Source organism: Oncorhynchus gorbuscha, linkage group LG08 (assembly GCF_021184085.1).
Source record: "Oncorhynchus gorbuscha isolate QuinsamMale2020 ecotype Even-year linkage group LG08, OgorEven_v1.0, whole genome shotgun sequence".
Classification (NCBI taxonomy): domain Eukaryota; kingdom Metazoa; phylum Chordata; class Actinopteri; order Salmoniformes; family Salmonidae; genus Oncorhynchus; species Oncorhynchus gorbuscha.
This window is the reverse complement of record NC_060180.1, coordinates 5,317,195-5,340,542: the sequence shown is the minus strand read 5'-3', so window position 1 is coordinate 5,340,542 and position 23,348 is coordinate 5,317,195. Positions and strand designations below refer to the sequence as shown.

At 44.9% G+C, this 23,348-nt stretch overlaps 1 protein-coding gene across 3 annotated transcripts in view; it reads right to left on the bottom strand.

The window, feature by feature from the left end:
• LOC124041120 (calcium-activated potassium channel subunit alpha-1-like) overlaps positions 1-23,348 on the bottom strand; it is a 342,355-nt gene that overhangs the window by 24,031 nt on the left and 294,976 nt on the right. For 2 of the 3 annotated variants that reach the window (XM_046358326.1, XM_046358327.1), the window contains exons 21-24: positions 18,307-18,433; positions 15,299-15,523; positions 14,233-14,425; positions 8,308-8,421 (exon numbers count right to left, since the gene is read on the bottom strand). In XM_046358326.1, the coding sequence (XP_046214282.1) occupies positions 8,308-8,421; positions 14,233-14,425; positions 15,299-15,523; positions 18,307-18,433 (659 nt within the window). Of the gene's footprint in view, positions 1-321; positions 406-8,307; positions 8,422-14,232; positions 14,426-15,298; positions 15,524-18,306; positions 18,434-23,348 lie in introns of all 3 variants that reach the window. The other variant, XM_046358328.1, reaches the window with a different exon arrangement.

The window sequence follows — 23,348 nt, the reverse complement described above, 5'->3', positions numbered from 1 at the left end:
ATTGTGTTCAAAGTGAAGCCATGGGAGCAGTCAGCGAGGGCCTCGGCTGTAGCCTGATAGATCAAGACAAGTGGATGAACAAAGGAGAGACAGTGAGAGGGAGAGAGAATTGCTTTGGCAATGTAAACATATGTTTCCCATGCCAATAAAGCCCCTTAAATTGAAATTGAATTGAGAATGTGAGAGAGTTAGAGAGAAAGAAAGAAAGAGAGTAAGTGAGAGGTGAGAGAGAGTGTGAGCGAGAGAGGTGACAGGCAGACAGGCAGACAGACAGAACTAAAGATCGGAAGGCAGCGAGCAGAGGACAAAGGCCTGGCTTACCCAGCTCAGTTATCATTTGTATGTTGATTCCAAGTTTTTTTTCCTGACTGAATGAAACCAAAGGCAGTATTTTGCCAGGTTTAGCTAACGACAGTAAGACAGTGTGGAGCAGAGGGGGGAGAGATAGGGTCATTATTGGAACAGCTTCAAAGAGCAGAGAAAAGAAACGCAGCCTGAGACCAGTCATCAGGATTAGACAGACTGAAGTTGGTGTAGGTTAAGGAAGCCATGACATGCAACGACAGCACAAGAGAGGGACAGAGAGAGAGAGAGAGAGAGAGAGACAGAGAGAGAGAGAGACAGAGAGAGAGAGAGAGAGAGAGAGAGAGAGAGAGAGAGAGAGAGAGAGAGAGAGAGAGAGACAGAGAGAGAGAGGGAGGCAGAGACAGAGACAGACAGAGAGAGACAGAGGAGGCAGAGACAGAGACAGACAGAGAGAGAGAGGCAGAGACAGAGACAGACAGAGACAGAGACAGAGACAGACAGAGAGAGAGAGGGAGGCAGAGACAGAGACAGACAGAGAGAGAGAGACAGGAGGCAGAGACAGAGACAGACAGAGAGAGAGAGAGAGACAGAGAGAGAGAGAGAGAGAGAGGGGAGGCAGAGACAGAGACAGACAGAGAGAGAGAGAGAGACAGAGAGAGAGAGAGACAGAGAGAGAGAGAGAGAGAGAGAGAGAGAGAGAGAGAGAGAGAGAGAGAGAGAGAGAGAGAGAGAGAGAGAGAGAGACAGAGAGAGAGAGAGAGACAGAGAGAGAGAGAGAGACAGGAGACAGAGACAGAGACAGACAGAGAGAGAGAGAGAGACAGAGAGAGGAGGCAGAGACAGAGACAGACAGAGAGAGAGGGAGAGAGAGAGAGAGAGAGAGACAGAGAGAGAGAGAGAGAGGGAGACAGAGACAGACAGAGAGAGAGGGAGAGAGAGAGAGAGGGACAGAGCTGAACCACTCAAACATTCAAACACAAAGGGCTTACGGATATACAATATTGTATACATAAACTGACTTTACGTGACGTTGCCCATTTGACTCGACTATGGTAAAGTAAAGTGACAACATTGACACTACAACTACAGTGTATAGTTCCACAGAGACGGATGTTTACTGCTTTATCTCCTCTCTACGTCCAGGGAGGAGGAGGACAACGTTAGTGATGATAATATTATCTACTTAATAGCCAGGGCCTGACAAAATCTGCAGGAGAAATTCATCTAAATCAAACATAGAAGAAATGATATTAAATCAAGCATACTGTAGCTGGGGAATTTATTGAAATCAAAAACAAACAGCTACACTTGATTTGTTGATTACATAAGTAGTACTCAAGAATATAGAGAGAGAGAGAGAGAGGCAAAACAATGTTCATACAGCTTCCTGTGCCTGTGTCTCTCCCCGTCTCTGTCTCTCCCCGTCTCTGTCTGTGTCTCTCCTCGTCTCTGTCTGTGTCTCCCTGTCTCTGTCTGTGTCTCTCCCCGTCTCTGTCTGTGTCTCCCTGTCTCTGTCTGTGTCTCTCCCCGTCTCTGTCTGTGTCTCTCCCCGTCTCTGTCTGTGTCAGAGTGGTGGGTCTAGTGCATTAGTCAGAGGGGATAGAGTGGTGGGTCTAGTGCTTTAGTCAGAGGGGATAGAGTGGTGGGTCTAGTGCTGTAGTCAGATGGGATAGAGTGGTGGGTCTCTAGTGCTTTAGTCAGAGGGGATAGAGTGGTGGGTCTCTAGTGCTTTAGTCAGAGGGGATAGAGTGGTGGGTCTCTAGTGCATTAGTCAGTCTCTGTCTGGGATAGAGTGGTGGGTCTCTAGTGCATTAGTCAGAGGGGATAGAGTGGTGGGTCTCTAGTGCATTAGTCAGAGGGGATAGAGTGGTGGGTCTCTAGTGCATTAGTCAGTCTCTGGGGATAGAGTGGTGGGTCTCTAGTGCATTAGTCAGAGGGGATAGTCTGTGGTGGGTCTCTAGTGCTTTAGTCAGAGGGGATAGAGTGGTGGGTCTCTAGTGCTTTAGTCAGAGGGGATAGAGTGGTGGGTCTCTGGTGCTTTAGTCAGAGGGGATAGAGTGGTCTCTGGGTCTCTAGTGCTTTAGTCAGAGGGGATAGAGTGGTGGGTCTCTGGTGCTCTTAGTCAGAGGGGATAGAGTGGTGGGTCTCTAGTGCATTAGTCAGAGGGGATAGAGTGGTGGGTCTTTAGTCTAGTGGTGGGTTAGTCAGAGGGGATAGAGTGGTGGGTCTCTAGTGCTTTAGTCAGAGGGGATAGAGTGGTGGGTCTCTAGTGCTTTAGTCAGAGGGGATAGAGTGGTGGGTCTCTAGTGCTTTAGTCAGAGGGGATAGAGTGGTGGGTCTCTAGTGCAGAGGGGATTTAGTCAGTGCTTTAGGGGATAGAGTGGTGGGTCTCTAGTGCTTTAGTCAGAGGGGATAGAGTGGTGGGTCTCTAGTGCTTTAGTCAGAGGGGATAGAGTGGTGGGTCTCTAGTGCTTTAGTCAGAGGGGATAGAGTGGTGGGTCTCTAGTGCTTTAGTCAGAGGGGATAGAGTGGTGGGTCTCTAGTGCTTTAGTCAGAGGGGATAGAGTGGTGGGTCTCTAGTGCTGTAGTCAGAGGGGATAGAGTGGTGGGTCTAGTGCTTTAGTCAGAGGGGATAGAGTGGTGGGTCTCTAGTGCTTTAGTCAGAGGGGATAGAGTGGTGGGTCTCTAGTGCTTTAGTCAGAGGGGATAGAGTGGTGGGTCTCTAGTGCTTTAGTCAGAGGGGATAGAGTGGTGGGTCTCTATGTGCTTTAGTCAGAGGGGATAGAGTGGTGGGTCTCTAGTGCTTTAGTCAGAGGGGATAGAGTGGTGGGTCTCTAGTGCTTTAGTCAGAGGGGATAGAGTGGTGGGTCTCTAGTGCTTTAGTCAGAGGGGATAGAGTGGTGGGTCTCTAGTGCTTTAGTCAGAGGGGATAGAGTGGTGGGTCTCTAGTGCTTTAGTCAGAGGGGATAGAGTGGTGGGTCTCTAGTGCTTAGTCAGAGGGGATAGAGTGGTGGGTCTCTAGTGCTTTAGTCAGAGGGGATAGAGTGGTGGGTCTCTAGTGCTTTAGTCAGAGGGGATAGAGTGGTGGGTCTCTAGTGCTTTAGTCAGGGGAGTGGTGGGGGCTTTAGTCAGAGGGGATAGAGTGGTGGTGGGTCTCTAGTGCTTTAGTCAGAGGGGATAGAGTGGTGGGTCTCTAGTGCTTTAGTCAGAGGGGATAGAGTGGTGGGTCTCTAGTGCTTTAGTCAGAGGGGATAGAGTGGTGGGTCTCTAGTGCTTTAGTCAGAGGGGATAGAGTGGTGGGTCTCTAGTGCTTTAGTCAGAGGGGATAGAGTGGTGGGTCTCTAGTGCTTTAGTCAGAGGGGATAGAGTGGTGGGTCTCTAGTGCTTTAGTCAGAGGGGATAGAGTGGTGGGTCTCTAGTGCTTTAGTCAGAGGGGATAGAGTGGTGGGTCTCTAGTGCTTTAGTCAGAGTGGTGGGATAGGGGATAGAGTGGTGGGTCTCTAGTGCTTTAGTCAGAGGGGATAGAGTGGTGGGTCTCTAGTGCTTTAGTCAGAGTGGTGGGGGGATAGAGTGGTGGGTCTCTAGTGCTTTAGTCAGAGGGGATAGAGTGGTGGGTCTCTAGTGCTTTAGTCAGAGGGGATAGAGTGGTGGGTCTCTAGTGCTTTAGTCAGAGGGGATAGAGTGGTGGGTCTCTAGTGCTTTAGTCAGAGGGGATAGAGTGGTGGGTCTCTAGTGCTTTAGTCAGAGGGGATAGTGGTGGGTCTCTAGTGTCTTTAGAGGGGATAGAGTGGTGGGTCTCTAGTGCTTTAGTCAGAGGGGATAGAGTGGTGGGTCTCTAGTGCTTTAGTCAGAGGGGATAGAGTGGTGGGTCTCTAGTGCTTTAGTCAGAGGGGATAGAGTGGTGGGTCTCTAGTGCTTTAGTCAGAGGGGATAGAGTGGTGGGTCTCTAGTGCTTTAGTCAGAGGGGATAGAGTGGTGGGTCTCTAGTGCTTTAGTCAGAGGGGATAGAGTGGTGGGTCTCTAGTGCTTTAGTCAGAGGGGATAGAGTGGTGGGTCTCTAGTGCTTTAGTCAGAGGGGATAGAGTGGTGGGTCTCTAGTGCTTTAGTCAGAGTGGTGGGAGTGCTTTAGTGGTAGAGTGGTCTCTAGTGCTTTAGTCAGAGGGGATAGAGTGGTGGGTCTCTAGTGCTTTAGTCAGAGGGGATAGAGTGGTGGGTCTCTAGTGCTTTAGTCAGAGGGGATAGAGTGGTGGGTCTCTAGTGCTTTAGTCAGAGGGGATAGAGTGGTGGGTCTCTAGTGCTTTAGTCAGAGGGGATAGAGTGGTGGGTCTCTAGTGCTTTAGTCAGAGGGGATAGAGTGGTGGGTCTCTAGTGCTTTAGTCAGAGGGGATAGAGTGGTGGGTCTCTAGTTTAGTCAGAGGGGATAGAGTGGTGGGTCTCTAGTGCTTTAGTCAGAGGGGATAGAGTGGTGGGTCTCTAGTGCTTTAGTCAGAGGGGATAGAGTGGTGGGTCTCTAGTGCTTTAGTCAGAGGGGATAGAGTGGTGGGTCTCTAGTGCTTTAGTCAGAGGGGATAGAGTGGTGGGTCTCTAGTGCTTTAGTCAGAGGGGATAGAGTGGTGGGTCTCTAGTGCTTTAGTCAGAGGGGATAGAGTGGTGGGTCTCTAGTGCTTTAGTCAGAGGGGATAGAGTGGTGGGTCTCTAGTGCTTTAGTCAGAGGGGATAGAGTGGTGGGTCTCTAGTGCTTTAGTCAGAGGGGATAGAGTGGTGGGTCTCTAGTGCTTTAGTCAGAGGGGATAGAGTGGTGGGTCTCTAGTGCTTTAGTCAGAGGGGATAGAGTGGTGGGTCTCTAGTGCTTTAGTCAGAGGGGATAGAGTGGTGGGTCTCTAGTGCTTTAGTCAGAGGGGATAGAGTGGTGGGTCTCTAGTGCTTTAGTCAGAGGGGATAGAGTGGTGGGTCTCTAGTGCTTTAGTCAGAGGGGATAGAGTGGTGGGTCTCTAGTGCTTTAGTCAGAGGGGATAGAGTGGTGGGTCTCTAGTGCTTTAGTCAGAGGGGATAGAGTGGTGGGTCTCTAGTGCTTTAGTCAGAGGGGATAGAGTGGTGGGTCTCTAGTGCTTTAGTCAGAGGGGATAGAGTGGTGGGTCTCTAGTGCTTTAGTCAGAGGGGATAGAGTGGTGGGAGTGCTTTAGTCAGAGGGGATAGAGTGGTGGGTCTCTAGTGCTTTAGTCAGAGGGGATAGAGTGGTGGGTCTCTAGTGCTTTAGTCAGAGGGGATAGAGTGGTGGGTCTCTAGTGCTTTAGTCAGAGTGGTGGGGAGTCAGAGGGGAGTGGTGGGTCTCTAGTGCTTTAGTCAGAGGGGATAGAGTGGTGGGTCTCTAGTGCTTTAGTCAGAGGGGATAGAGTGGTGGGTCTCTAGTAGTCAGAGGGGATTTGGGTCAGTGAGTCAGAGGGGATAGAGTGGTGGGTCTCTAGTGCTTTAGTCAGAGGGGATAGAGTGGTGGGTCTCTAGTGCTTTAGTCAGAGGGGATAGAGTGGTGGGTCTCTAGTGCTTTAGTCAGAGGGGATAGAGTGGTGGGTCTCTAGTGCTTTAGTCAGAGGGGAGTGCTTTGAAGTCAGAGGGGATAGAGTGGTGGGTCTCTAGTGCTTTAGTCAGAGGGGATAGAGTGGTGGGTCTCTAGTGCTTTAGTCAGAGGGGATAGAGTGGTGGGTCTCTAGTGCTTTAGTCAGAGTGGGGGATAGAGTGGTGGGTCTCTAGTGCTTTAGAGAGTGGTGGGGGATAGAGTGGTGGGTCTCTAGTGCTTTAGTCAGAGGGGATAGAGTGGTGGGTCTCTAGTGCTTTAGTCAGAGGGGATAGAGTGGTGGGTCTCTAGTGCTTTAGTCAGAGGGGATAGAGTGGTGGGTCTCTAGTGCTTTAGTCAGAGGGGATAGAGTGGTGGGTCTCTAGTGCTTTAGTCAGAGGGGATAGAGTGGTGGGTCTCTAGTGCTTTAGTCAGAGGGGATAGAGTGGTGGGTCTCTAGTGCTTTAGTCAGAGGGGATAGAGTGGTGGGTCTCTAGTGCTTTAGTCAGAGTGGTGGGGATAGGGGAGTGGTGGGTCTCTAGTGCTTTAGTCAGAGGGGATAGAGTGGTGGGTCTCTAGTGCTTTAGTCAGAGGGGATAGAGTGGTGGGTCTAGTCAGAGGGGATAGAGTGGTGGGTCTCTAGTGCTTTAGTCAGAGGGGATAGAGTCTAGTGCTTTAGTCAGAGGGGATAGAGTGGTGGGTCTCTAGTGCTTTAGTCAGAGGGGATAGAGTGGTGGGTCTCTAGTGCTTTAGTCAGAGGGGATAGAGTGGTGGGTCTCTAGTGCTTTAGTCAGAGGGGATAGAGTGGTGGGTCTCTAGTGCTTTAGTCAGAGGGGATAGAGTGGTGGGTCTCTAGTGCTTTAGTCAGAGGGGATAGAGTGGTGGGTCTCTAGTGCTTTAGTCAGAGGGGATAGAGTGGTGGGTCTCTAGTGCTTTAGTCAGAGGGGATAGAGTGGTGGGTCTCTAGTGCTTTAGTCAGAGGGGATAGAGTGGTGGGTCTCTAGTGCTTTAGTCAGAGGGGATAGAGTGGTGGGTCTCTAGTGCTTTAGTCAGAGGGGATAGAGTGGTGGGTCTCTAGTGCTTTAGTCAGAGGGGATAGAGTGGTGGGTCTCTAGTGCTTTAGTCAGAGGGGATAGAGTGGTGGGTCTCTAGTGCTTTAGTCAGAGGGGATAGAGTGGTGGGTCTCTAGTGCTTTAGTCAGAGGGGATAGAGTGGTGGGTCTCTAGTGCTTTAGTCAGAGGGGATAGAGTGGTGGGTCTCTAGTGCTTTAGTCAGAGGGGTAGAGTGGTGGGTCTCTAGTGCTTTAGTCAGAGGGGATAGAGTGGTGGGTCTCTAGTGCTTTAGTCAGAGGGGATAGAGTGGTGGGTCTCTAGTGCTTTAGTCAGAGGGGATAGTCAGAGGGGATAGAGTGGTGGGTCTCTAGTGCTTTAGTCAGAGGGGATAGAGTGGTGGGTCTCTAGTGCTTTAGTCAGAGTGGTGGGGTGATCAGAGTGGTGGGTCTCTAGTGCTTTAGTCAGAGGGGATAGAGTGGTGGGTCTCTAGTGCTTTAGTCAGAGGGGATAGAGTGGTGGGTCTCTAGTGCTGTAGTCAGAGGGGATAGAGTGGTGGGTCTCTGGTGCTTTAGTCAGAGGGGATAGAGTGGTGGGTCTCTAGTGCTTTAGTCAGAGGGGATAGAGTGGTGGGTCTCTAGTGCTGTAGTCAGAGGGGATAGAGTGGTGGGTCTCTAGTGCTTTAGTCAGAGGGGATAGTGGTTCTGGCGAACCTAGTCTCTAGTCATTTAGAATCCCTCAGAGACGTGAAACTTTCATGAGTCCACTGGACCACAGATAATATTAGAGAATATAGCCAGCACCATTGTTATTATTAAATGGACCCATTTTGCTACTGTGGCACTTTTTTTTAGCTTCCTCTCACTCTCATTTGACTTTCTCCCTCCCTATCAATCAGGCAGTTAATGGACTAATGGTACATAGACAAAGTGAGTGTTCTGACTTTGTAATGAGACATCTCAGCTAGAGCTTCCACAAAGAGAGGGACATTTGAAATGACCACAATTGCTCAGCTTTGCATTTAGCTCCACACAAATCTCAGGCCAAAGTCGCTAATCATTAGCATCAATATATCACAAAAATTTGTCATCACAGCCATAGAAAATGAAGAGTTTCGCCAACTACCCTCCACATTGGCGCCAAACGTTCCACAACAACATTCAAACTTGCATTCTAACCAGAATGCAAAAGAATGTCCACCGAACTGTTGAAGGCAACATGCCGATCCTGAAGATGCTAAATCTCTAAGTCAGTTGGCCAAACAATTTCACAAACAGGCAAAACTGGTATAAATAACATCACAACAACCAAAAAGTGGTTGAAATGACATAATATTGACATCCTATGGAGCTGTTTTGCCCGCTATCATTAGTGAATGGTCAGCTGGTGTGTGTTTCTCACCTAGTTCAGTGATGATGGGGATGTTGGCGCCGGTGGTGACGGAGGCCTGGCGTGCTAAACCATGTACTGGACTGCTGTCTGGAGAGGACCGGTCCATTCCAGGAGGCGTGAAACCTACACAGAGCACAAAAAGAAAGACACACCAAACCATTGAAACGTACAGACACAGAGATACACACAAAACCATTGAAAACCTATAGACACAGAGAGATACACACAAAACCATTGAAACATATAGATACATAGACACACACAAAACCATTGAAACGTATAGATACATAGACACACACAAAACCATTGAAACGTATAGATACATAGACACACACAAAACCATTGAAACGTATAGATACATAGACACACACAAAACCATTGAAACGTATAGATACAGAGATACACACAAAACCATTGAAACGTATAGATACAGAGATACACACAAAACCATTGAAAACCTATAGACGCAGAGAGATACACACAAAACCATTGAAACGTATAGATACAGAGATACACACAAAACCACTGAAACATATAGATACAGAGATACACACAAAACCATTGAAACATATAGATACAGAGATACAGAGATACACACAAAACCATTGAAACCTACAGACACAGAGATGAGTTATACAACACTGATTGCACATTAATACCACACATTAATACCACACTGATCACACATTACTACCACACATTAATACCACACTGATCACACATTACTACCACACATTAATACCACACTGATCACACATTAATACCACACTGATCACACATTACTACCACACATTAATACCACACTGATCACACATTACAACCACCCATTAATACCACACTGATCACACATTACTACCACACATTAATACCACACTGATCACACATTAATACCACACATTAATACCACACTGATCACACATTACTACCACACATTAATACCATACTGATCACACATTAATACCACACTGATCACACATTAATACCACACATTAATACCACACTGATCACACATTAATACCACACATTAATACCACACTGATCACACATTAATACCACACATTAATACCATACTGATCACACATTACTACCACACATTAATACCATACTGAACACACATTAATACCACACTGATCACACATTACTACCACACATTAATACCATACTGATCACACATTAATACCACACTGATCACACATCAATACCACACTGTTCACACATTAATACCACACTGATCACACATTAACACCACACTGATCACACATTAACACCACACTAATCTCACATTAACACCACACTGATCTCATATTAACACCACACTAATCTCACATTAATACCACACTGGTCACACATGAATACCACACTAATCTCACATTAATACCACACATTAATACCACACTGATCACACATTAATACCACACTGATCACACATCAATACCACACTGATCACACATTAATACCACACTGATCACACATTAATACCACACTGATCACACATTAATACAACACTGATCTCACATTAATACCACACTGATCACACATTAATACCACACTGATCACACATCAATACCACACTGATCACACATTAATACCACACTGATCACACATTAATACAACACTGATCATACATTAATACAACACTGATCACACATTAACACTGATCACACATTAATACAACACTGATCACACATCAATACAACACTGATCACACATTAATACCACACATTAATACCACACTGATCACACATGAATACCACACTAATCTCACATTAACACCACACTGATCTCACATTAATACCACACTGATCTCACATTAATACCACACTGATCTCACATTAATACCACACTGATCTCACATTAATACCACACTGATCACACATTAATACCACACTGATCTCACATTAATACCACACTGATCTCACATTAATACCACACTGATCTCACATTAATACCACACTGATCTCACATTAATACCACACTGATCTCACATTAATACCACACTGATCTCACATTAATACCACACTGATCACACATGAATACCACACTAATCTCAGATTAATACTACACATTAATGCCACACTGATCACACATTAATACCACACTGATCACACATGAATACCACACTAATCTCAGATTAATACTACACATTAATGCCACACTGATCACACATTAATACCACACTGATCACACATGAATACCACACTAATCTCACATTAATACCACACTGATCTCACATTAATACCACACTGATCTCACATTAATACCACACTGATCACACATGAATACCACACTAATCTCACATTAATACCACACATGAATACCACACTAATCTCACATTAATACCACAGTAATCTCACATTAATACCACACATTAATACAACACTGATCTCACATTAATACCACAGTAATCTCACATTAATACCACACATTAATACAACACTGATCTCACATTAATACCACACTAATCTCACATTAATACCACACATTAATACCACACTAATCTCACATTAATACCACACATTAATACACACTGATCTCACATTAATACAACACTGATCACACATTAATACCACACTGTTCACACATTAATACCACACTGATCACACATTAATACCACACTGATCTCACATTAATACCACACTGATCACACATTAATACCACACTGATCACACATTAATACCACACTGATCACACATTAATACCACACTGATATCACAATAATATCATTTCACAAATAATTTACCACAGGTTTGGTGATTGAAAAGGTCATACATAATTTTGAGAAGAGAAAAACTCAACTATAATCGAGAACAACAATAAAACATTAAAATGAGAACACTAAGTTGATCGGACTATGTAATGCACAGTTAGTGTCTGTCATATGCCACTATTAGTTGGTTACACTACACTATTCAGCAAAAGCCGCTGGGCTAACTGAGAATGAAAAGATGTGAAGAGGGGAGGGAGGGGGTGATGGTAAAATGATGCAGGCGCTTCCTAAAAATGTCAATATAGATATTGTGCTTTTAGGGGTCATCTGAGAGACATATTTATCATTCACATCCTTCCATCAACCTGCCTGCCTTCCATAAATGTTATATGTGCTTCATGTTGTTACCATAAAATTGGCGAAGTGGATCCTGAAAACCTTTTATCAGGAAAATAGAGGTGCGATTCCCGACCATGAAATACAAAAGGGGCGAGTGACAAGGGCATGAATTCCCATGACTTCACATTTTTGCATTTCCTTAAAGTGACAAGTAAACACCTTAAATCAGTAATGCTAGATGCATAATGCATTACCTGTATTGTGACATCCATCATTTAGTGCCGACTAAAGCAAAACCCACCTTATAGTTTTACAGTACAGCAGTGACAAAACATAATGCATGATGGGAATATATTCAGGTCACAAAGTTTCAGGGGGGGGGGTCATTTTCTGGCAGGGATCTTTTCATCCTCCTCACCATAGAGGACACACCAGTTCTGCATTCATCACAAACTTAAGGCTGAACTGAAAAATCCACACCCTTGTTACGCCAGTTACTGACACTGGGAAGAGGCAAGGTTTGACAATCTGTAGCAGTCAGACTGGAAGCTCACTCAGAGTACGCTTCATATCTATAAAATAGGACATTTATATCTCTAGAGAGTGACAACTGGGTTTTTGGATATTGCCTGTAAAAAACATGCAGTCCAGTATCCAATTGTGAAAGTACTCTGACTATAGATACAGGGAAGTTTTTCAAACGTGTAAAAATCAGTTGGGCTGCAAGCGACAAAGTTAAATGAAGAAGAGGGGAGAGTTGTACACAGATCATTGATTATCAGTCAGATAGTATATACTGTATGAGTGGATTCATTATAATGGTTTGAATGCATTTGGTAAAAAATATTCTAGAACTTACAAACAAGAGGGGAATAGATTTTCTCACAAAATAAAATGTTTTACGGCTCTCTGTCACAGAGAAGCAAATGCAAGGGTGTGTGAATGTGTGTGTGTGTATATTTGTGTATGTGTGTGTGTATATTTGTGTGTGTGTGTGTGTGTGTGTGTGTGTGTGTGTGTGTGTGTGTGTGTGTGTGTGTGTGTGTGTGTGTGTGTGTGTGTGTGTGTGTGTGTGTGTGTGTGTGTGTGTGTGTGTGTGTGTGTGTGTGTGTGTGTGTGTGTGTGTGTGTGTGTGTGTGTGTGTTTACATTTCACACCCCACATCTGAATAGATTTTCTGAGAGGAAGGAATCCACAGAGCAAAACACTATTAAATAGTACCCCTGTGTGTGTTTCAAGTTTTATTAGTTGTATCACTTCATACTCGTCGCCAAACCCACTGGCTCCAGGTCATCTATGAGTCTCTGCTAGGTAAAGCTCCGCCTTATCTCAGCTCACTGGTCACCATAGCAGCACCCACCCGTAGCAGGAGCTCCAGCAGGAATATTTCACTGGTCAACCCCAAAGCCAACACCTCCTTTGGTCACCATTCATTCCAGTTCTCTGCTGCCAATGACTGGAACGAATTGCAAAAATCACTGAAGCTAGAGACTTATATCTCCCTCACTAACTTTAAGTATCAGCTGTCAGAGCAGCTTACCGATCATTGCACCTGTACATAGCCCATCTGTAAATAGTCCACCCAACTATCTCATCCCCATGTAATTTTTTTCTCCTTTGCACCCCAGTATCTCTACTTGCACATTCATCTTCTGCGCATCTATGACTCTAGTGTTAAATTGCCAAATTCTAATAATTTCAACACTATGGACCATTTATTGCCTTCCCTAATCTTACCTCATCGACACACACTGTATATAGACTTTTCTATTGTGTTATTGACTGTACGTTTGTTTATTCCATGTGTAATTCTGTGTTGGTTGTCTCGCACTGCTTTGCTCTATCTTGGCCAGGTCACAGTTGGAAATGAGAACTTGTTCTCAACTGGCCTACCTGGTTAAATAAAGGTGAAATAAAATAAATATGTAAAAAGTATGTGTGTGTGTGTGTGTGTGTGTGTGCGTGCGTGTGTGCGTGCGTGCGCGTGTGTGTGTGTGTGCATGTGTGTGTAGGTGGGATCTTGAATCTAAATATTTATCAGTGGAATGGGTACAGATGATGTAAGACGCAATCATTGATAACAATAGGCTTCAACCAGTATGACAGAGGATATAATGTCTGTGAATACATGGGGAAAGGGGACCTCAGATTCAGTCTATTCATTGTGGAGCTGAGCCAGCACATCACTCACTCAGACCAGGAGAAATAACTGCATTGACCTTCTCCTAAACCATGGTGCTTGGCATGTTTTCTTAGATGTCGGTTGGTCTATCATAAGATTCAGTCCCTCCAGGTTTTTATGGTCACATTTTTTTTTTACAAAATCACTTTCACCTAAAACCGCCCAGTCAAGCCAAGCGTCAACAAACCTTTTCCCCCGTCGGCGCATTTGCGTGACAAACTGGACAACATCATTGCAAATGGCCATACAAAATGTCAGAGCAAAATCAGGCATTTCTGCCTACAAATATGCACGGGGGATCCTGGAGGGACTGATTAGTAGATGAATGCAGGAGATCCAGGATGGAATGTCATGAACAGCTGAAGAAGGCTGTCTGGTGATTGGCTGGTTAAAAATGACAAGACTGGATGGGACATGAGGCTTATCTGTTTTTCTGAATGCATCAGCTATCTGTTCCAATCAGTCTGCCAGAAACCAGAGGGGTTAGTATAAACAGGCACCACATCAGGGACAGACACAATCGCAACAGGGGTGGGGAGTCACATCCTTAAAATATATTATTTGGGAGGTTGAACACCACTTTCCATGTTTATTTACCATGATGAAAAAAATCACTGATTTAAGTGGTAGAACACTACATCCTCTCCCCCCCGCAGCCAGAACAGTACAGAACAGTCTATCATCTTGTAGGCCAGGCAGTCCTTACCTTGGGAGTTAGCCTGCAAGAGCCCGATGCTGTCGTCAAACTGCATAGACTTTATGTTGAGCGACGCCAGAATGCATTCCTTATCCTGCAGCGAGGCGTCGTCGATATTGTTCTGATTGGCCGACAGTATCACGCACATGTCGCAGAGGTTGATGTTGACAGCCCTTAAATCTGCACGGCTTAATGGCGTACCCTTCAGGCGCGGTGAAGAAAAGAGACGGACAGAGAGAGAGAGAGGAGAGAGGGGGAAGAGGGGAGAGGAAACAAATGACAGACTAAGTGAGGGGAGCTTTGGGAGATTAGATAACAAGTATTGCAGTTTTGCAGCGGTGACATTCAGCTGATCTAACTGGGCACTGGGGAATCAGAGACGAGGACTAATCTAAAGGGTAGTAGACGCTGAAGGCTAACAGGCCTGGTTTCTTAGGGCTCTCTGCTACTTAGTCAAGCCAGCGTTAACGAGCTCTAAAGCAGGCAGCCGTGCCAGAGTTTCACATTTCAGATGACCAGGGAGGGCAGCTGCAGTGCATTGTAACTTCATATGAATAGGCAGACTTTGTCACTGGTGTGAATGGATGGAAGATTGAATTCAGGACCCAGTTGTGGAATTGACAGGAACAGCCACAACACCACCAACAACAACCACAACTAATCACAAAGAAATCCACTATATCACTAACTAAAGCTATACTTCTATTACTGCTAGGCCATCACTGTAAATAACAAGTTCTTAACTGACTTGCCTAGTTGTGGAGAGCCAAGTCTAGGACAAAAAGGCTTCTCAACAAGCCATAAGCCATAAGACTCCTGACCAGGGAACCAAATGGTTACCCGGACTATTTGCATTAAGAACATAGAAGTCAACAGTGTCAAAATTACAACAATGTGTCTTTTTCCGGATCAGAGGTATTGTACAGCCGGGTTTGGTATTAAATTCTGGAGCGTTGTTACACTGGTCTACTCACAGACAGTACGGATGGTATGATATGATTTTGCATTGTAAGTGCATGATGTTGTCGGTTGTTTAACTTTGACGCGTAACAGTAGGTATTACAGTGGTACTCACAGGTAGTATGGAGACCTTGGGGAAGTTGTGTAGGGTTTCCCACTCTCTCCTCAGGTACTCCAGCGAGCCCACAAACACTATGGGCTTCAGCTCGTGATAATGGAAGTTGCTGGCTCTCAAAGGCATCACCAAGTTTCGCAGCCCCACTAGAGCGGACGTGACATCTCCAAATATACAGACCACTACATGGCCGCTCAACACCGTCATGGATGCCTCACTCCGGGTCTGAGCAGGGAGAGAGAGAGGGGCGAGAGTGGTGAGAAACATGGAGACAGAAATAGAGAGAAGGAATAATGGGGCGAGAGAAAGAAAGAAAGAGAGAAAGAAAGAAAGAAAGAGGGAACAAACACACAGCACTGTCAGAAAACAGAGAGGCAGTGCTGATGAGAAACCCTGCAGTCCCACCCTTTGAGGTGTTAGGCTCAAGGTGAACCCGGCACAGGTCAATGCAGTTGAAACTCTAAATGGTTAAGGAGTAAGGTGTATAAAATTGCTTTCAAAGCCATGCTTGTGGTGGTTCTATACTATGACCCAGTACATAGAAAACAGTCGACTCACCTTGGAACAACAGAGGCATTGAGAGAAATGTGGGTATACATTATTAGTACGTGGTTGTTACTGCTATGTGAGGGAAATCCGTTTCTTTAGAGCCTACCAAACCTCAACAATCATTTATTCTCGGACCAGTCAGTGCAAATACTAAATGGCCAACAACATAATAATATTCCTCAGCCTACACAGCTAAAAACATTGTGCACATGTACATGATTTAGAAAAGTCTAGTATCTTTGTATTTATTATGGATCCCCATTAGCTGCTACCATGGCAACAGCTACTCTTCCTGGGTTCCAGCAACATTTAGGCAGTTATATACAATTTAAAATATTACATGACATTACATTTCATAACACTTTTCACAGCACATTAAGTGTGTTCCCTCAGGCCACTACTCTACTACCACATATCTACAATACAAAATCCATGTGTGTGTGTATCATCAAACTGAAAATCCCCTTCGGAGTCACACGTACTGTAGAACAACACCTACCATATCTGTTGATGTATAGGTACTGTAGAACAACACCTACCACATCTGTTGATGGATGGGTACTGTAGATCAACACCTACCATATCTGTTGATGGATGGGTACTGTAGAACAACACCTACCACATCTGTTGATGGATAGGTACTGTAGAACAACACCTACTACATCTGTTGATGGATGGGTACTGTAGAACAACACCTACCACATCTGTTGATGGATAGGTACTGTAGAACAACACCTACTACATCTGTTGATGGATGGGTACTGTAGAACAACACCTACTACATCTGTTGATGGATAGGTACTGTAGAACAACACCTACCACATCTGTTGATGGATAGGTACTGTAGATCAACACCTACCATATCTGTTGATGGATGGGTACTGTAGATCAACACCTACCATATATGTTGATGTATAGGTACTGTAGAACAACACCTACCACATCTGTTGATGGATAGGTACTGTAGATCAACACCTACCACATCTGTTGATGGATAGGTACTGTAGATCAACACCTACCACATCTGTTGATGGATAGGTACTGTAGAACAACACCTACCACATCTGTTGATGGATAGGTACTGTAGAACAACACCTACCACATCTGTTGATGGATAGGTACTGTAGAACAACACCTACCACATCTGTTGATGGATAGGTACTGTAGAACAACACCTACCACATCTGTTGATGGATAGGTACTGTAGAACAACACCTGTAGAACAACACCTACATCTGTTGATGGATAGGTACTGTAGAACAACACCTACCACATCTGTTGATGGATAGGTACTGTAGAACAACAACACCTAGAACAACACCACATCTGTTGATGGATAGGTACTGTAGAACAACACCTACCACATCTGTTGATGGATAGGTATCTGTTGATGGATCAACACCTGATGGATAGGTACTGTAGATATCTGTTGATGTATAGGTACTGTAGAACACCTACATCTGTTGATGGATAGTACTGTAGAACAACACCTATCATATCTGTTGATGGATAGGTACTGTAGAACAACACCTACATATCTGTTGATGGATAGGTACTGTAGAACAACAACACCTGTTGATGGATAGGTACTGTAGAACAACATCACATCTGTTGATGGATAGGTACTGTAGAACAACACCTACTACATCTGTTGATGGATAGGTACTGTAGAACAACCTACCTACATCTGTTGATGGATAGGTACTGTAGAACAACACCTACTACATCTGTTGATGGATGATGGATAGGTACTGTAGAACAACACCTACCACATCTGTTGATGGATAGGTACTGTAGAACAACACCTACCACATCTGTTGATGGATAGGTACTGTAGAACAACACCTACCACATCTGTTGATGGATAGGTACTGTAGAACAACACCTACCACATCTGTTGATGGATAGGTACTGTAGAACAACACCTACCACATCTGTTGATGGATAGGTACTGTAGAACAACACCTACCACATCTGTTGATGGATAGGTACTGTAGAACAACACCTACCACATCTGTTGATGGATAGGTACTGTAGAACAACACCTATCATATCTGTTGATGGATAGGTACTGTAGAACAACACCTATCATATCTGTTGATGGATAGGTACTGTAGAACAACACCTATCATATCTGTTGATGGATAGGTACTGTAGAACAACACCTATCATATCTGTTGATGGATAGGTACTGTAGATCAACACCTACCACATCTGTTGATGTATAGGTACTGTAGAACAACACCTACCACATCTGTTGATGGATAGGTACTGTATGTTAATAACCATGGTTCAACTCAGTTAACTCTGTGGGACAATATGTTCCTCAAGAAATCAAATCTGCTTCATGCTTTGTTTGCTTGACATGCTACTTCTGGGTGTGGCAATACTGATGTCATGACAACCCTACAATACCGGTGTCATGACAATCCTACAGGGAGACGTAGATGACCACTCACCAGGATGACCTTCTCGATCTCTTTAGACGGACACCAGTGGAACATTCCTGTGGAGTCATACTGCTTCAAGTTCATGTCCATGTTCTCCATCTGCTCGTTCCCAGGGATTAGTAGAGGGTCATGCCTGCTGAGGGGACATGACACAACAACCAACAGTATGAGCTGGGGACCACCATGGTCAAGTTGATGCTATTTGCTTTTTATGTCTTTTATTATTACCTAGGTTTGGTTGAAACCGAAAACGAATCACTCAATATCATGTCCTTCTCTAACCCTAGATGCCACAGCTACCCAGTCATCAGAACGTTTTTGAAGGATATTGGTAGCAGCATTGGGGACAGAGCAAGGCCTGAGTGTCCACTATGTCACCGCTGACAAAGAGAATGTAGCGCCAGTTTACGGCTTTTAGCCCCGCCCCCTCGCTCACGACACTGCCAACAGTAAAAGCTCCAACAGGACTTTAAATATTTCAGGAATTTGAACCAATCCCATTTTGCTTTCCCAACTGATGCCCATGAATGATTTATCATCAGCATGCCACCTGCAAACTGGCTGCGGCACAGCGACACACCGCTGAGTGTTCTCAGCTGTAATGTTAACACTAACCATGAAAGAGCGGAGTGAAGCTTCTTCTCCTTATCAGACAGGGTGGTCCCATTCTGATTACATGTCAAAAGTGGGATTTGAAATTCTACCACGCACATTTCTATACTATCCCATAATTAATACACCTGTTTAGACTAATGTTAGTGCTGGGCCAGAACAAATGTGCACCCCATAGGGGTCCCCCAAGATTGAGAAGCACGGAATCAGAGTGTTTGAGCTGAGAGCCAGCGGCCGGACTACAAAGGCTTCCCTCTGATGTCGACCATGGGTCTACAGGGAATTCGCTCCCTCTGTCTGTATCACCTCAGAAACCCTTAATCTGGGGTCACACGATGCAACTGTCACGCAATCATTTCATAGCTTTTCTGATACACAAAACAACTCAACATGCAACAGCCAATCAAATTGAAGCTGCTTTAGTCATATCATTCCATATGGGTTGAGAATTCTAAACTCATCTAATGCCTTCTGCTGCATTAAAACGTGATTTCACAAATTATTTTTTCATCCAAACATTTGATTATTGATTGAGGATCTATTTAGACAAAATGTTGGCTGTACAATTTAGCTAGCTAGCCAAAATGAAATTGCCAGCACTGTTCTAATCAAACTAACAAAGAGCTAACCAAGCTAGTAATGAACTAAGCTAACAACGAACTAGCTAGCTAACATCAATGAAGTTCATGTTGAACAATTTCAGTTGAAACTGGTAAGAGAGAGGTCTGGGTTCACTTAAGAAATACATTTATTGACTGCCAAAGCATGTACATTAACCTTTACTAGCCCTGATGCCAATATCTAATTATACAGCACTGACAGCTGTGTTGACATGACAACTGGGCCGGAGTTCAGAACCTACGAATGGATCATGTGCTAAAAGCATTCATTTTGATTGGCACAAAGTTGAAATAAAGTAGCAACTCAGTTGGAAGTTGCATTAATGCTTGCTGTAACACCAGCCTTACATGATCACAAAGCTATTGTCTGCATCATTGCCCTATGTTATTGAAAGTAAGTAAGAACCTTTAGGATATCCTGAAAACTTGTTTTGTTTTTTACTGTATTTTGTGTTCAAAACATGCATTTATCGAAGGCTTATGACACTAACAAATGAAAGAGCAGGGTAAGAAATGGCTTCATACAGCATCTTTGTGTTTCTTTTGAGGGTGACATTGGCGTAACGTGTGAGAAACATCATGGGTGTTTGACATATAGCACATCTCCTTCCATCACGCTCTCTCTGTTCCATCACAAGTGGCACTCTGTGTGACAAGTCTCTCTGATGCTCCTACATTTGGCATTCATTTCATTGCAAGAAATATCACATCAAAAAATGTGTAAATTAGTTCCATTCCTCTCTCTCTTTGTGTCTCTCTCTGTCTCTCCATCTCTGTCTGTATCTCCCTCCCTCTCTCTCTCCCTCCATCCCTCTCTCCATGCCTCTCTGTCGATATGGAGATAGATTAAATCAGTTGGTGCAGGTGTTAATAACTCTGACAGCATTTAGTGCTTTTACACCCTGGCTGAATAGCTCATTCTGAGCCGCGTGTTGCGCCACTCTCCACAAGTCCCTGTCACTTCACTCAGAGCATGCGGGGGCTGACTGGTGCAGGAAGGCAGGCAGGCACCTCCTCCTCCACTGTCAAAGATGGCTATCTTTCACACAACTGTCAGCGGTGACTGTTGTCTTCCTGTTTTCTCTCCTCACTTCTCCTCTCCTCTCCCTCTCCTCCTCCCCTATTTCCTCTCATCTCCTCTCCCCTATTTCCTCTCCTCTCCTCTCTCTTCCCTATTTCCTCTCCTCTCCTCTCTCTCCCCTATTTCCTCTCCTCTCCTCTCTCTCCCCTATTTCCTCTCCTCTCCTCTCTCTCCCCTATTTCCTCTCATCTCCTCTCTCTCCCCTATTTCCTCTCATCTCCTCTCTCTCCCCTATTTCCTCTCCTCTCCTCTCTCTCCCCTATTTCCTCTCCTCTCCTCTCTCTCCCCTATTTCCTCTCATCTCCTCTCTCTCCCCTATTTCCTCTCCTCTCCTCTCTCTCCCCTATTTCCTCTCCTCTCCTCTCTCTCCCCTATTTCCTCTCATCTCCTCCTCTCCCCTATTTCCTCTCCTCTCCTCTCATCTCCTCCCCTCCCCTATTTCCTCTCATCTCCTCTCTCTCCCCTATTTCCTCTCCTCTCCTCTCTCTCCCCTATTTCCTCTCATCTCTTCTCTCTCCTCCTCTCCCCTATTTCCTCATCTCCTCTCTCCCCTCCTCTCCTCTATTTCCTCTCTCTCCCCTATTTCCTCTCCTCTCTCTCCCCCATTTCCTCTCTCTCTATTTCCTGTCCTCTCTCTCCTCTTCTAATCTCCTCAACTCCTTTCCATTCCTCACCTAATTTTCTCTCCTTTGCTCCTCCCCTCTCCCCTTCTCTCTCTCGTTCCTCTACCCTAGAACCAATCAGGCGAACTGGAGGTTAACAGACGTGACACTTGTGTCCGCCACACCACGCCCAGGGGACATACGTGTGACGTCCTGAGTACAGCACAATTAGTCTCCTTACCCATCAAAAGGGTTAGAATGGTGTTAATTCCAGGACAGGAGCATGCCGTTCACGCGTGGAACAGAACGCTACGATGGTTATGGCGAACACAGCTCGTTCGCTCAATGACATGTCAGATTGGCGGATTGGGAAATTACTTTGTATTTACACAGGCTGAGCCGGCTCCCAGACTAACCGTTTCAGATATCAGATATCTAGCCAGTACAAAAACATATTTTGTAGAATATTAAACAAAACATTTAAATCAGCTAGAAAATCAACATGGTATCAAAAGAGAATTTACTGTGCATTGTAATATATTTGCATTTAATTGCCTTGCCTAAAGAAAAGGCCTATAGTTTCTGCCAAGTAAATTGTGGGTGAACCCAAACTGTACAATAATGTAACCTAGGCAATAAAAGACAGCCCATAACAAAGGAGAATTTGCCCTCTTTCTCTCCCTCCCCTGTCTCTCCCTCTCTATACCCCCACTCTCTCTCCAACCGTCCCTCTCCAACCGTCCTTCTCCAACCGTCCCTCTCCAAACGTCCCTCAGTGTATATTTCAAACATAGTTATTCCAGTGCATCGCTCAGCAGTCACTAGTTTGGGATGGGTATACTCCCCCAATCCCTCTCCAGTAGGCTATGAAGGCAGCCTCTCGCTTTGAAAGTTCTCCCCATCATGCAAACTGACAAAAACATGCTTTTCAAAAACCCACAGCCAATCTGTTGATCATTATTTATTTACAGAGGCCTTCAGGCAGCAAGTCCTGTAAAAACCAGACTTGATATGGTATACACTCTCTCTCTCTCTCTGCTGTGTTTTTCCCCCTCCTTCCTTGTAGAGTAAAGTATCCCTACGGCTACCTCAAACAATCACTTTTCATTGTGCATAAAATACACCTTGTAAAGCGTAAGTATTTAATATATATGGTATCATATATTGACAGGGGCTGTGGGGAGAGGAAGGGGCTGTGGTCGGCGCTGGGTAATTTGATGTTTTGCTGAGGGCTATGACTTGAAAAAGCCTACACCTAGAACAGAGGACCTGTCATCCGCAGCCCCAAGAGCCAGCCGAATACACAAGCACCCCTAAAGCAGAGAAACTTTGACACCGCTTTGAAGCATTTTCAAAACCAAGTAAATAACTCCTAAGAATTATTATCACTGTGAGATCAAAGCGGAGATGCAAATATTACACGGCAAATGGGGACCATCTCCTCAGCAGAGGAGAGAATGAGAGAGAGAGAAAAAATAAGGTTTTGTTAAGAAACAAAAACTAGCAGCCGTCTAAACTAGCAGCCATCTAAACTAGCAGCCGTCTTAACTAGCAGCCGTCTAAACTAGCAGCCGTCTAAACTAGCAGCCGTCTTAACTAGCAGCCGTCTTAACTAGCAGCCGTCTTAACTAGCAGCCATCTAAACTAGCAGCCATCTTAACTAGCAGCCGTCTAAACTAGCAGCCGTCTAAACTAGCAGCCGTCTAAACTAGCAGCCATCTTAACTAGCAGCCATCTTAACTAGCAGCCATCTTAACTAGCAGCCGTCTTAACTAGCAGCCGTCTAAACTAGCAGCCGTCTTAACTAGCAGCCGTCTAAACTAGCAGCCGTCTAAACTAGCAGCCGTCTTAACGAGCAGCCGTCTAAACTAGCAGCCGTCTAAACTAGCAGTCTTAACTAGCAGCCGTCTAAACGTCTTAACGAGCAGCCGTCTTAACTAGCAGCCGTCTAAACTAGCAGCCGTCTAAACTAGCAGCCGTCTTAACTAGCAGCCGTCTAAACTAGCAGCCGTCTAAACTAGCAGCCGTCTTAACTAGCAGACGTCTAAACTAGCAGCTGTCTAAACTAGCAGCCGTCTTAACTAGCAGCCGTCTTAACTAGCAGCCGTCTTAACTAGCAGCCATCTAAACTAGCAG